Raw genomic sequence first — 15,754 nt, 5'->3', positions numbered from 1 at the left:
GAGGAGAGTGAACGAGGTATGTTACAAGTTACAGGTTACAGCCCCGATTACCATATTAACCCCTCCACGAGGTACTGAAGGCCCCTCGCCCGACGCCTCAAATCAAGGATGGAACGGACGGAGTACGCCGGGGCCCCCTCGATGTCCAGAGGGGGCGGAGGAACCTCCCGCACCTCAGACTCCTGGAGCGGACCAACCACCACCGGCCTGAGGAGAGACACATGGAACGAGGCCGGTGTCGCCGCGCGTCAAGGGGGGGGGGTACTGTCACGACTTCCGCCAAAGTCGGTCCCTCTCCTTGTTCGGGCGGCGTTCGGCGGTCGACGTCACCGGCTTTCTAGCCATTGCCGCTCCATTTTTCATTTATCCATTTGTTTTGTCTTGTTCCCTGCACACCTGGTTTTCATTCTCCAATCACACTACATGTATTTATTCCTCTGTCCCCCCTCATGTCTTTGTGTGAAATTGTTTTGTGTTACGTGTCAATTTTGACGTGCTAGACTGGTGTTCGTTTATTCCGTGTTTTGTCACGAGGTATGTTTATTTGTTTGAACTTAATTATCGTAACTGTTTGCGCGTTTTGCACCTTTGCCTCTTGGCTGGAGATTTCGACGCAGTGGTGTCCGTCTGTTGGTTTCTCCTGCCTCAATAAAGTGTCTTCCTGTTCACAACTCCCTGCTCTCCTGCACCTGACTCCGCTCCCAGTACGCACACCATTGACACCACGCCGGTAGGTAATTCGACCATGCTTACTACAAGTTTAGATAGCTGGCCGCTAGACTAACTTACCAATCTAAAAAATGTTGGCTGACATGGGCTAATTGAGTGACTGCTGATGCACAACCAAATTTCTAAATTGCACCTTGTGCATCTTTCCCAACAATGAGTATTTGTTTAACTCTCAACAGTAAATTGAGACCCCGACGGCGTTCCCTTAAAAATATACATATATTTTGGGAGGGAAATTGGTCCGCTGGCACTTCAAAAGGGGATGCCAGTTGCCCATCCCTGCCCTATGCATATTTAACCCAATGAATATTATAAATATGGTATTGACACTGACCCTAGAACTCACCCTGTATATACAGTAGCTTACTTACTTTCTCGTGTTCATCTTATTTCTATTTATTGTGTGATTTTGTTCTACTTTACTTTTTTATAAATGTTGTATAGTTCTACTGATATTGATGACTGCATTGTTGGGAAAGAGCAAGCAAGAAAGACATTTCACTGTACTTGTGTAAGTGACAATAAAAACTGGAAACTAGAGTGGCCAAAGGTTTTGACATAAATCTGTTTGAAAATCTATGGCAAGACTTGAAAATTGCTGCCTAGCCAGGATCCCCAACCCCTTGACAGGGCTTGAAGAATTTTGAAAATATTAATGGGCTAATATTGCACATTCCAGGTGTGCAAAGCTCTTAGAGACTTACCCAAGACGGCTCACAGCTGTAATCGCTTCCCAAGGTGTTTCTTACAGTATTGACTCAGGGGGTTGAATACTTATCTATTCAAGGTATATTATTATTAATTTTTTTTATCATCTTAAAAAAAAAATCTTACACTTTGACATTACTGAGTATTTTGTGTAGATCATTGAGAAAAAATGTAATCCATTTGAATCACACTCTGTAAGACAATAAAATGTAAAGAAATCCAACGTGGGTGAATACCTATGATACCCACTGTAGTTACCATATTGTAATAACAATGAACTAACTAATATTTTATGTGAATACACTAGTTGACCCCAAGCATCATTTCACACATTACACATGTTGACATTAAGATTTTTTTTTTTCTCCAACTTTTGATTACTGGGAATAAAACAGCAAAAACATAAATCCCACCCATCAGCCATATGTTGATTCACAGGCAATTTTAATGTGGTACTGTAAAGGTAGGGCTCCAAAAACAGCAATAAAACACAGAGTTTATTGAGACACTCTGACAAAGACCACATCATATCAAGACGTGTTGCAATTAACTGAGTACCTTCGAAAAACATTCACTGTGTAACTCATTTTTGTTGCTTTCAACTGAACACATTTCACCTCTTACAGTTGAAGTCGGAAGTTTGCAAACACCTTAGCCAAGTACATTTAAACTAAGTTTTTCACAATTCCTGACATTTAATCCTAGTAAAAAGTACATGTCTTATGTCAGTTAGGATCACCACTTCATTTTAAGAATGTGAAATGTCAGAATAATAGTAGAGAGAATTATTTCTTTCCGCTTTTATTTCTTTCATCACATTCCCAGTGGGTCAGAAGTTTACATACACTCAATTAGTATTTGGTAGAATTGCCTATACATTGTTTAACTTGGGTCAAATGTTTCAGGTAGCCTTTCACAAGCTTCCCACAATAAGTTGGGTGAATTTTGGCCCATTCCTCCTGACAGAGCTGGTGTAACGGAGTCAGGTTTCAAATCAAATCAAAGTTTATTTGTCACGTGTGCCGAATACAACAGGTATTACAGTGAAATGCTTACTTACAGGCTCTAACCAATAGTGCAAAAAAGGTGTTAGGTGAATGTTATGAGAATTATGTTCTCAATGTTCATAAACTGAACCTCAATTAACTACTGTCTGCAACCCAGAATTTATAAGATACCAGTTGAAATGAAAACAGACGGAGGCCCAGCCAACAATAGTTGAATGTTTATTCACGAGGACGTCCTAGTCCGTTGTACAAAACCATCCATTTTATACTGGCTCCTTACGCACATACCTTCACACACAAACAGCAGGTATCCTACGCACATACTGTATTACTACCCAGCCGACAAAGATTAGGGAGACCGTGAGAAGTACTCCCCGCTCCTCCCAAATCTCTCAGAGGCCTAGCCAGGTCGGCACCGAATTTTGCACAGACAGTCTGTGTTTAAGATACTATAAAGATACACTGCTCAAAAAAATAAAGGGAACACTTAAACAACACAATGTAACTGCAAGTCAATCACACTTCTGTGAAATCAAACTGTCCACTTAGGAAGAAACACTGATTGACAATAAATTTCACATGCTGTTGTGCAAATGGAATAGACAAAAGGTGGAAATTATAGGCAATTAGCAAGACACCCCCCAAAACAGGAGTGATTCTGCAGGTGGTGACCACAGACCACTTCTCAGTTCCTATGCTTCCTGGCTGATGTTTTGGTCACTTTTGAATGCTGGCGGTGCTCTCACTCTAGTGGTAGCATGAGACGGAGTCTACAACCCACACAAGTGGCTCAGGTAGTGCAGTTCATCCAGGATGGCACATCAATGCGAACTGTGGCAAAAAGGTTTGCTGTGTCTGTCAGCGTAGTGTCCAGAGCATGCAGGCGCTACCAGGAGACAGGCCAGTACATCAGGAGACGTGGAGGAGGCCGTAGGAGGGCAACAACCCAGCAGCAGGACCGGTACCTCCGCCTTAGTGCAAGGAGGTGCACTGCCAGGTCCCTGAAAAATGACCTCCAGCAGGCCACAAATGTGCATGTGTCAGCATATGGTCTCACAAGGGGTCTGAGGATCACATCTCGGTACCTAATGGCAGTCAGGCTACCTCTGGCGAGCACATGGAGGGCTGTGCGGCCCCACAAAGAAATGCCACCCCACACCATGACTGACCCATCGCCAAACCGGTCATGCTGGAGGATGTTGCAGGCAGCAGAACGTTCTCCACGGCGTCTCCAGACTCTGTCACGTCTGTCACATGTGCTCATGTGCTCAGTGTGAACCTGCTTTCATCTGTGAAGAGCACAGGGCGCCAGTGGCGAATTTGCCAATCTTGGTGTTCTCTGGCAAATGCCAAACGTCCTGCACGGTGTTGGGCTGTAAGCACAACCCCCAACTGTGGACGTCGGGCCCTCATACCACCCTCATTGAGTCTGTTTCTGACCGTTTGAGCAGACACATGCACATTTGTGGCCTGCTGGTGTTCATTTTGCAAGACGCTGGCAGCGCACCTCCTTGCACAAACCCGGAGGTAGCGGTCCTGCTGCTGGGTTGTTGCCCTCCTACGGCCTCCTCCACGTCTCCTGATGTACTGGCCTGTCTCCTGGTAGCGCCTGCATGCTCTGGACACTACGCTGACAGACACAGCAAACCTTTTTGCCACAGTTCGTGTTGATGTGCCATCCTGGATGAACTGCACTACCTGAGCCACTTGTGTGGGTTGTAGACTCCGTCTCATGCTACCACTAGAGTGAGAGCACCGCCAGCATTCAAAAGTGACCAAAACATCAGCCAGGAAGCATAGGAACTGAGAAGTGGTCTGTGTTCACCACCTGCAGAATCACTCCTGTTTTGGGGGGTGTCTTGCTAATTGCCTATAATTTCCACCTTTTGTCTATTCCATTTGCACAACAGCATGTGAAATTTATTGTCAATCAGTGTTGCTTCCTAAGTGGACAGTTTGATTTCACAGAAGTGTGATTGACTTGGAGTTACATTGTGTTATTTAAGTGTTCCATTTATTTTTTTGAGCAGTGTATATTGTACAGATATATTGTTTTACTCTAATTCTGACTAAAACTACACACATTACTTATAATTATACTGACTAAAACTACACACATCAATAATAATGTTATGATTCTAATCCATTTCATACAATTATAAGGTTTCAGAGTGAATTATTTCATCATTATCTTTCAACATTAAATTATTTTATCAGTGAACAATAGGTAAGTAAAGAAATAAAACAACAGTAAAAAGACAGGGTATATACAGTAGCGAGGCTTTAAAAGTAGCGATGCTACATACAGACACCGGTTAGTCAGGCTGATTGAGGTAGTATGTACATGTAGATATGGTTAAAGTGACTATACATATATGATGAACAGAGAGTAGCAGTAGCGTAAAAGAGGGGTTGGCGGGTGGCGGGTGGCGGGACACAATGCAGATAGCCCAGTTAGCCAATGTGCGGGAGCACTGGTTGGTCGGCCCAATTGAGGTACTATGTACCTGAATGTATAGTTAAAGTGACTATGCATATATGATAAACAGAGAGTAGCAGCAGCGTAAAAAGAGGGGTTGGGGGGGGCACACAATGCAAATAGTCCGGGTAGCCATTGTTCAGGAATCTTATGGCTTGGGGGTAAAAACTGTTGAGAAGCCTTTTTGTCCTAGACTTGGCACTCCAGTACCGCTTGCCATGTGGTAGTAGAGAGAACAGTCTATGTCTGGGGTGGCTGGGGTCGTTGACAATTTTTAGGACCTTCCTCTGACACCGCCTGGTGTAGAGGTCCTGGATGGCAGGCAGGCAGCTTAGCTCCATTGATGTACTGGGCCATACGCACTACCCTCTGTAGTGCCTTGCGGTCAGAGGCCGAGCAATTGCCGTACCAGGCAGTGATGCAACCAGTCAGGATGCTCTCGATGTTGCAGCTGTAGAACCTTTTGAGGATCTCAGGACCCATGCCAAATCTTTTAGTGTCCTGAGGGGGAATAGGCTTTGTCGTGTCCTCTTCACGACTGTCTTGATGTGTTTGGACCATTCTAGTTTGTTGTTGATGTGGACACGAAGGAACTTGAAGCTCTCAACCTGCTCCACTACAGCCCCATCAATGAGAATGGGGCCATGCTCGGTCCTCCTTTTCCTGTAGTCCACAATCATCTCCTTAGTCTTGGTTACGTTGAGGGATAGGTTGTTATTCTGGCACTACCCGGCCAGGTCTCTGACCTCCTCCCTATAGGCTGTCTCGTCGTTGTCGGTGATCAGGCCTACCACTGGTGTGTCGTCTGCAAACTTGTTGATGATGTTGGAGTCGTGCCTGGCCATGCAGTCGTGGGTGAACAGGGAGTACAAGAGGGGACTGAGCACGCACCCCTGTGGAGCTCCAGTGTTGAGAATCAGCGTGGCAGATGTGTTGCTACCTACCCTCACCACCTGGGGGCGGTCCGTCAGGAAGTCCAGGATCCAGTTGCAGAGGGAGGTGTTTAGTCCCAGGATCTTTAGTTTAGTGATGAGCTTTGAGGGTACCATGGTGTTGAACGCTGAGCTGTAGTCAATGAATAGCATTGTCACATAAGTGTTCCTTTTGTCCAGGTGAGAAAGGGCAGTATGGAGTGCAATAGAGATAGCATCATCTGTGGATCTGTTTGGGTGGTATGCAAATTGGAGTGGGTCTAGGGTTTCTGGGATAATGATGTTGATGTGAGCCATTACCAACCTTTCAAAGCACTTCATGGCTACGGACGTGAGTGCTACGGGTCTGTAGTCATTTAGGCAGGTTGCCTTTGTGTTCTTGGGCACAGTGTCTATGGTGGTCTGCTTGAAACATGTTGGTATTACAGACTCAATCAGGGACATGTTGAAAATGTCAGTGAAGACACCTGCCAGTTGGTCAGCACATGCCCGGAGCACACGTCCTGGTAATCTGTCTGGCCCCACAGCCTTGTGTATGTTGACCTGTTTAAAGGTCTTACTCACGTCGGCTATGAAGAGCGTGATCACACAGTCGTCCGGAACAGCTGATGCTCTCATGCATGCCTCAGTGTTGCTTGCCTTGAAGCAAGCATAGAAGTGATTTAGCTTGTCTGGTAGGCTCGTGTCACTGGGCAGCTCGCGGCTGTGCTTCCCTTTGTAGTCTGTAGTAGTTTGCAAGCCCTGCCACATAAGACGAGTGTCAGAGCCGGTGTAGTATGATTCAATCTTAGCCCTGTATTGACGCTTTGCCTGTTTGATGGTTCGTCGCAGGACATAGCAGGATTTCTTGTAAGCTTCCGGGTTAGAGTCCCGCACCTTGAAAGCGGCAGCTCTACCCTTTAGCTCAGTGCGAATGTTGCCTGTAATCCATGGCTTCTGGTTAAGGTATGTACGTACAGTCACTGTGGGGACGTAGTCCTTGATGCACTTATTGATGAAGCCAGTGACTGATGTGGTGTACTCCTCAATGCCATCGGAAGAATCGCGGAACATGTTCAGGTCTGTGATAGAAAAACAGTCCTGTAGTTCAGCATCTGCTTCATCTGACCACTTTTTTATAGACCGAGTCACTGGTGCTTCCTGCATTAATTTTTGCTTGTAAGCAGGAATCAGGAGGATATAGTTGTGGTCGGATTTACCAAATGGAGGGCGAGGGAGAGCTTTGTACGGGTCTCTGTGTCTGGAGTACAGGTGATCTAGAATTTTTTTCCCCTCTGTTTGCACATTTAACATGTTGATAGAAATTTGATGGAACTGATTTAAGTTTCCCTGCATTAAAGTCTCTGGCCACTAGGAGCGCCGCCTCTGGGTGAGTGGTTTCCTGTTTGCTTATTTCCTTATACAGCTGACTGAGTGCGGTCTTAGTGCCAGCATCTGTCTGTGGTGGTAAATAAACAGCCACGAAAAGTATAGCTGAAAACTCTCTAGGCAAGTAGTGTGGCCTGCAATTCATCACAATATACTCTACTTCAGGCGAGCAAAATCTAGAGACTTCCTTAGATTTCTAGCAGGAGCTGTTGTTTACAAATATACACAGACTGCCCCCCCCCCTCGTGCTGTTCTATCTTGCCGGTGCAGTGTATATCCCGCTAGCTGAATATCCCTGTCGTCATTCAGCCACGATTCCGTTTAACATAGGATATTACAGTTTTTGATGTCCTGTTGGTAGGATATTCTTGATCGTACCTCGTCTAATTTATTGTCCAATGATTGCACTTTGGCGAGTAGTATTGACAGTAACAGCAGCTTTCCCAGTCGCCTTCTCCGGGTCTTGACCAGCTCTTTGTCCTCTGTACCTGTGTAACAGTATAACTTTAAACCGTCCCCTCGCCCCGACCTCGGGCGCGAACCAGGGACCCTCTGCACACATCGACAACAGTCACCCACGAAGCGTCGTTACCCATCGCTCCACAAAAGCCAAGGCCCTTGCGGAGCAAGGTGCAACCCTACTTCTAGGTTTCAGAGCAAGTGACGTAACTGATTGAAATGCTACTAGTGCGTACCCGCTAACTAGCTAGCCATTTCACATCCGTTACACTCACCCCCCTTTCAACCTCCTCCTTTTCCGCAGCAACCAGTGATCCTGGTCAACAGCATCAATGTAACAGTATAACTTTAAACCGCCCCCTCGCCCCGACACGGGCGCGAACTAGGGACCCTCTGCACACATCAACAACGGTCGCCCACGAAGCATCGTTACCCATCACTCCACAAAAGCCACGGCCCTTGCAGAGCAAGGTGCAACCCTACTTCTAGGTTTCAGAGCAAGTGACGTAACTGATTGAAGTGCTACTAGCGCGTACCCGCTAACTAGCTAGCCATTTCACATCCGTTACACCTGCGTCGCTTCCTCTTGCAAATAACGGGGATGTCGGCCCTGTGGGGTGTTTGGAGAATGTCTTGTGCGTCGTACTTGTTGTAGAAGAAATCTTTGTCAAATCCGAGGTGAGTGATTGCTGTCCTGACATCCAGAAGCTCTTTTTTGCTGTAAGCTACGATTGCAGAAACATGATGTACAAAATAAGTTACAAATAACGTGAAAAAACCCCACATTTTAGCACAATTGGTTGGGCGCCCGTAATACTGCTGCCATTTCTTCCGGCGCCATTTTTAGGTTTGTAGGCCTCCTTGCTCGCACATGCTTTTTCAGTTCTACCCACACATTTTCTATAGGATTGAGGTCAGGGCTTTGTGATGGCCACTCCAATACCTTGACTTTGTTGTCCTTAAGCCATTTTGCCACAACTTTGGAAGTATGCTTGAGGTCATTGTTCATTTGGAAGACCCATTTGCGACGAAGCTTTAACTTCCTGACTGATGTCTTGAGATGTTGCTTCAATATATCCACATAATTTTCCTGCCTCATGATGCCATCTATTTTGTGAAGTGCACCGGTCCCTCCTGCAGCAAAGCACCCCCACAACATGATGATGCCACCCCGTGCTTCACGGTTGGGAGGGTGTTCTTCGGCCTCCAAGCCTCCCCCTTTTTCCTCCAAACATAACAATGGTCATTATGGCCAAACAGCTCTATTTGTGTTTCATCAGACCAGAGGACATTTCTCCAAAAAGTACGATCTTTGTCCCCATGTGCAGTTGCAAACCGTAGTCTGGCTTTTTTATGGCGGTTTTGGAGCAGTGGTTTCTTCCTTGCTGAGCAGCCTTTCAGGTTATGTCGATATAGGACTTGTTTTACTGTGGATATGGATACTTTTGTACCTGTTTCCTCCAGCATCTTCACAAGGTCCTTTGCTGTTGTTCTGGGATTGATTTGCACTTTTCGCACCAAAGTACATTCATCTATTGGAGACAGAACGCGTCTCCTTCCTGAGCGGTATGACGGTGCGTGGTCCCATGGTATTTATACTTGCGTACTATTGTTTGTACAGATGAACGTGGTACCTTCAGGCGTTTGTAAACTGCTCCCAAGGATGAACCAGACTTGTTGAGGTCTACAATTTGTTTTCTGAGGTCTTGGCTGATTTCTTATGATTTTCCCATGATGTCAAGCAAAGAGGCACTGAGTTCGAAGGGAGGCCTTGAAATACATCCACAGGTACACCTCCAATTGACTAAAATGATGTCAATTAGCCTATCAGAAGCTTCTAAAGCAATGACATCATTTTCTGGAATTTTCCAAGCTGTTTAAAGGCACAGTCAACTTAGTGTATGTAAACTTCTGGAACACTGGAATTGTGATAAAGTGAATTATAAGTGAAATAATCTGTCTGTAAACAATTGTTGGAAAAATGACATGTGTCATGTAAAAAATAGATGTCCTAACCGACTTGCCAAAACTATAGTTGCCAGCAGCATACCACCCTGCATACCACTGCTGGCTTGCTTTTGAAGCTAAGCAGGGTTGGTCCTGGTCAGTCCCTGGATGGGAGACCAGATGCTGCTGGAAGTGGTGTTGGAGGGCCAGTAGGAGGCACTCTTTCCCCTGGTCTAAAAAATATCCCAATGCCCCAGGGCAGTGATTGGGGACACTGCCCTGTGTAGGGTGCCGTCTTTCGGATGGGACGTTAAATGGGTGTCCTGACTCTCTGAGGTCATTAAAGATCCCATGGCACTTAATCGTAAGAGTAGGGGTGTTAACCCCGGTGTCCTGGCTAAATTCCCAATCTGGCCCTCAAACCATCATGGTCACCTAATAATCCCCAGTTTACAATTGGCTCATTCATCCCCCTCCTCTCCCCTGTAACTATTCCCCAGGTCGTTGCTGCAAATGAGAACGTGTTCTCAGTCAACTTACCTGGTAAAATAACGGTAAAATAAATAAATAAATAGTTTTTTAACATGAAATTTGTGGAGTGGTTGAAAAATGATTTTTAATGACTCCAACCTAAGTGTATGTAAACTTCCAACTTCAACTGTATATAACCTGACTGGGCATCCAAGAACTTCTGTGTCCTACAAAAAAAGTCCCCCCTCTATGTTGTTCCTGCATCATGTTTTTCATGTCTCTTTCTCCACTGCACCTGTTTCTAGACAATGTATTGTTGTTTTACAATTATTGTGTAATACCCTGACAGTTCTCTTGATAGAACCATCCCCATGTTAGAAACAAAAACGGTCTATCTTATCTCCCCAGCTTAAACCAATAACATACACAATACAGTAGAAGGGGAAAGAATTGTGTCATTGTTGTCTTAAACCACTAAGCTGACCACTGCAGACCACCTTCACATTTAGTAGGCCTACCAGTGCTTCCAGTCGTTTCTATGTAGTTGGGGTGTAATGGAAAGCAGTCTCCATAGTCATCCTGTTTGCCCTGTCTTTATATGTGTTTTCTGTCCTTTGAGCTCATTTCCTCTTTTTGTGCTGTCATACTATTTCCAGTGTTGTTTTTTTCTGTTTTATTTCTCCTCTTGCTTTTGATAGCTTTCCACACCCCCTAACCCCTTCCTGCATCCGGGGTAGTTGGTGGAGTCCTGAATTGTGTTGCCATTTATCCTAAACAAGGCTGGAGTGAAAACATGCATGATGTGGGTGAGCTGCTGCTAGCAGTAAGCTATAGTTGCATTACATAAGTGGATTGCTTTGTGACCCTGAGGAACAGGAGACACGTATGTCAGAGTTGAAATATATCTATTTTTTTTATCTCTATATTGCTGGTGATGTTAAATTCCTGACTTTGGAGTTAATTCTTGCTATGATGATCCACTATGAAACTGTTCCTATCAATTATGGGACAGGTAGTTATACACAAAAGTAAAATAATGAGGTTTTACCCATGTGCATTTACAGTTTACATCCCCAGCAGAGGCCAAACAAATGGAATTCAACTGGCAGTAGGCTATACATTATGATCATATCTTTATTTAAAAACAATAGAAATAACAGTGACACAAACTTGAAGACATAAAAACACATTGCACTTGTGGGGGTCTTTTTGAAACTCCATATACAATATGTGAAATAATTGCATTCATTCTTTACATAGTGCTGCAGACCCTGCCATCTTAATGCAATGTCAACAATTTACACACAAAAAAACCCCACTGGAGGCAGGATGGACAGCCCTTTTGATCAGTATGAGAGCAGCTTGGCCCCCAAAAAATGTAGTCTAAGGCTTACACTTCAAAACAGTCATGTAGGCTCCAACACTTTGAGCAAGTAGAATCTTGGCTTGAAAGCTGGGCAATAACCTCTTTCACATTAATAATGCAATGTGACCGTATAAAGGGATAAAGCGTTCACCAAAACTCGAGGTTGTGCGTTGCTTTTCCCTTTTGAGCACTGCTTTCAGCTATAGGCCTATATTTCCCTCCACAGATTCCATAAATTGCCAAACACACTGGTTGCATATCAACAAGCCTTGGCCCCCGACACTCAAGTAGGCTACTTGGAACAAGATCCTCAAAGACTACAGCATCATTTTCAGGCAACATCTTGAATATTTGACAAACGTATTTTTTCAGTAAATTATAAATCACAGGGAGTGTCCGTTGTTCTTGTATTTGATTATATATTCGAGTCAAATAAAGTAAATTGGTCAGAATAGATCCAGATGATAATCCATAATCGGAGTATCATTTATTTTGAACATTATGCTACTGGCTCGCAAGAAAGTCTTTAATGGGAGACACGCACGGAGTTTTTATTTATTTTTACTTTTCAAGCACAAGGACAACAGGTCTTGATGGTGTTGGCAGCCGTGGGGCTATATTATCGCTTACGTCAGCCGTTCATTCAATCACAACAGCAGACAGCAGTTTACACAACCGCTGGAGGGCTTTGATCTCTTCTGTAAAGCTGCACGTGTCGCAGTGTCGAACACCTCCCGAATACCATCCTTTGTTTTAGCAGAACACTCCAAATAGTCATATGCACTAATGCGCACGGCCATGGCGCGCCCGTCCTCTGTTTTCACGGGTTCCTGTTTCATTCTGGACAGCTCGGTCCTAACATTGTCGTCGTTGCGCAAGTCTCTCTTGTTGGCAACTAAAATAATTGGCACGTTGGGACAAAAGTGCTTAACCTCTGGCACCCATTTCTCGGGGATGTTTTCGAGGGAGTCCGGGCTGTCCACGGAAAAGCACATCAGGATGACATCGGTGTCCGGATAGGACAGCGGGCGAAGGCGGTCGTAGTCCTCCTGTCCAGCCGTGTCCCATAGTGCTAGTTGGACTTGCTTGGTGTCCACTTCAATGTCCGCCACATAGTTATCAAATACAGTTGGCACATAGACCTCAGGAAACTCGTCTTTGCTGAATACAATCAGCAAGCAGGTTTTCCCACACGCGCCGTCACCGACGACGACCAGCTTTTTCCGTATCTCTGCCATTTGTTGCTTTTGACACAGATAGACCACTTTCCCTTGATTCTAGCTTTTAAACAAATATGACATTCGAAAATAATTATGTATCAGCTGTCTTTGTGTTAGCTAGCTACGGATTCTGGCTATGAGTCTTGTTAAACTTCCCTGAATGTATGCTAGTGCGTTTAGCCACTCGATTCGATAATTCCCAAATATTTATCCCTGTCCAACCACTGAAGCGCTTGCTTTATAAAGAGCACGGCGCTTTCCTAATATAGCAATCCAATCGTAACTACCGAGGTGATATCGTCATTTTGAAAAAAGGAGGTGATTGGATCCCAGTCCTGCTTTGTCGGTAGGGGAGGGTAGTGTACCACGAGGATCATGTCTCGCCCAGATACCGACCTGGGATCAACTAATTTGGCAATGTCTTTGGAATATTTCCTACATTTTTTTCAATAAATGTTTCCTAATTCGCAATCACATAACTTCATGTATGATTAGTCATTTGACATAGGCCTATATGCCACTAACCATCTGAGAAACACATAAGGCCTATACTAAAGTAGAGCCAGCTCTAGGCCTACAAAAAAAAAAAAGTTTATATTTCAATAAATTGTGTGTCGCAGCTGGCCATCAAATAACAAGATAACAATTCCCAATGCGACGTTTTTTTTCCAGGGCCTACGCACGGGCAGGCCTATGTCCCCCATGAAACAACTTGCTTTCTCTCCCCATGAAACAAAGATGATAAAATATTGCAAAATTGCTCAAACCAATAGGACTATTTGAAATTAGCTCATGTAGAGTATGTTTCCCCTACTGCGCGTGCCATGATGTGTTCCCATTCACAATAATCATGTTGGCGTTCCAAAATGCCTAGCATATACATCATATTGTTGCGATTTAAGTACACTTGATTGAGATAGGAGCATATGAAGTTGAGTCTTAATTGGTTTTTGTTACACCTATGGAATTAGTCATATTGATTAAACATCATGAAAAATATTGATCAGCATTACGGAAATTTTACACTGGACTGACTCCCTAGTAGACTTTCATTGATACAGAGAAATCATGCATACTACATGTAAATAATTGAGAAATTATGAGTGGGTCATTTTTCATAGCCTATTTTATTATAATCGCAAATATTGGCTTGTTTGACATGTTAGTGCGCAGGTCTAACGTACAACATGCATATAGACTGCAGGGAGGGCACTAGCGTGGTAGTCAAACTCCTTCATTGCACGTTCAATCGTAGCTAATCATTAAAACACCGATCTCCACGGAAACAAAACAATATACATTTCAACCACTGACATTTTGTACAAACATCGCTCTTCACGCTAAAAGACAGCGCGTGAGTATCTAAGTTTATATAATGCGATGTATTACGCATTCTCACTATTTTAAGTGTGGATTATTGTCTTGGTCGTTGAGTATTTCCCCTTTTGTTTAGCGGGTAAGGCCCCTCTGGAACTTGGAGGGGGGCCATGTTGTTAGTGTAGCTAGTTACCCAGCAATGGTGTTTTGTTAATACAGCTCACCAGACGGCATTTGTATGTTTCACTCGGTTAACAAGGTTTGCTTACTGTTCAACGGAGTGTGCACAACGGAGAGTTATGCCTTCATTGTATGCAGTTACTAAAATACACTAGTAATTTTACAGCGCTGATTTTATCGAACTGAAAAGGTAAGGGGCCTCCCTTAGTCTGCCTAGCTAGCTAGGCTAGTAGCTAACAAACAAATTAAACGTTGACGCTAGATTTGCAAGTGAACTGGCAACGTTAGCTAGTTAATTTGGCTTCTGTCTACTGTTAGTTTAACGAACAAATGTGATAGTCAGGTAGTTAGGCATTATAGCTAATTAATATAGCTAATTATCTAGATATCTAACTAGTTCACGAACGGTTGTTTTTCCAGTCTGAACCAATGACTGTGGTCTGAATTATGAAGCCAGTTGTCATGAACAGGGGAATCGTGGACGTAGCTAGCTACTGTAGTTAACTGTTTTTCTGACGTCAGTTTCATGCTAAACTAACCGAGTCTGCAAGCTATACAGTAGACGTCGTTTGTAGAGTTGGTTTTGCTAGCTAGTTAAAGTAGCCAGCTAGGTACCTAACTACTCGTGGTATTCAACATTTTCGTGAAAGCAATAACCACACAACCAACATTAACGCTAACTAGTAATCTAGAGACTCTATGCGCCGAAATTGCCAGCTAACGTTAGCTAGCTAGCGAATGTTATCAATTTCGCGTAAAACGTGTTTGAATGACGTTACTACTAGCTAACGGTAGGTAGTTAAACTAACGTTAACGAACTAGATACAATATGTGGCTAGCGTTAGCTAACCACTAACTAGGTACCCCGGCTTTATACACTACTACCGTGTGTAATATTTATTTAGTTAGCAAAACACACACATCCGACAACGGCGACTTGAACACTCCAGCCAGACATTCATTGTTCGATTGGCTACGCTAACAAGTTAGCTAGCAACGGTGGGCTAGCTAGCTATCCATCGATCTAACATTGTTTTGCTAGCTATATCCATAACGTTACATTGGTTTCTACTGTCTGTGATGTAGGTAGCGTATGTTCACGATTGATGTTAGTTAGTTAACTTTAGCTGTTTGGCTAAGAAGGCCAAAGCGCATATTACACGGACTTTCGGGACACTTCCGCAACGTAATGGAGTTAGTTAGCTAACTTTTCATAGCTAATTTAGCTTAAAATACGTTAATGTTAGCAATGCATAACAATGTAATAAAAAGTTGTCTAGATAGCCAGGTAGCTAAGTCAAAGCAGGGGCATGTAACGTCCCCAGAGAAGATTATGTTGCTGTTGCTAGCTAGAGACGATGCTTATTTATGACGCTGACAGTGCTTCTGCTGCAGTTCTGCAGACATTTCAGCTAATTTATTAAACAAATAAAATAACGGAAACTGTCTTAACGTTAGGGACCAAAACAGTATATATATATCGATATTTATTTTACTAGCTACAGTTAATACACGTGTATGTTTGGTTAGTTCAATAAGCTTACATTCAATATCAGAAACCTCAGCCTAAT

General features: G+C 43.8%; 2 protein-coding genes across 17 annotated transcripts in view; one reads left to right on the top strand and one right to left on the bottom strand.

Moving 5' to 3' along the window:
- Positions 1-11,214: 11,214 nt before the first annotated feature.
- On the bottom strand, positions 11,215-12,911 carry LOC129824855 (rho-related GTP-binding protein RhoB). Its single transcript, XM_055884381.1, has one exon. It carries the CDS (start codon positions 12,702-12,704, stop codon positions 12,114-12,116), a length of 591 nt encoding a protein of 196 aa, XP_055740356.1. The 5' UTR covers positions 12,705-12,911; the 3' UTR covers positions 11,215-12,113.
- Positions 12,912-13,872: 961 nt separating this feature from the next.
- The window catches only part of LOC129824853 (pumilio homolog 2-like), a 59,197-nt gene continuing 57,315 nt past the window's right edge, over positions 13,873-15,754 (top strand). For 8 of the 16 annotated variants that reach the window (XM_055884378.1, XM_055884377.1, XM_055884370.1 and 5 more), the window contains exon 1: positions 13,873-14,040. The gene's annotated coding sequence lies outside the window, so the exon portion shown is untranslated. Of the gene's footprint in view, positions 14,041-14,150; positions 14,374-14,687; positions 14,795-14,816; positions 14,975-15,009; positions 15,183-15,754 lie in introns of those variants that run through there. The other 8 variants (XM_055884371.1, XM_055884374.1, XM_055884379.1 and 5 more) reach the window with 5 other exon arrangements.

Source organism: Salvelinus fontinalis, chromosome 27, assembly GCF_029448725.1.
Source record: "Salvelinus fontinalis isolate EN_2023a chromosome 27, ASM2944872v1, whole genome shotgun sequence".
In the NCBI taxonomy this organism is placed as follows: domain Eukaryota; kingdom Metazoa; phylum Chordata; class Actinopteri; order Salmoniformes; family Salmonidae; genus Salvelinus; species Salvelinus fontinalis.
Note: the sequence above shows the minus strand (reverse complement) of the source record. Positions and strands in the feature narration are given on the sequence as shown.

Bases quoted from the DNA above. Each gene is read 5' to 3' on its own strand.
- LOC129824855 (XM_055884381.1), bottom strand. From the start codon at position 12,704: ATGGCAGAGATACGGAAAAAGCTGGTCGTCGTCGGTGACGGCGCGTGT.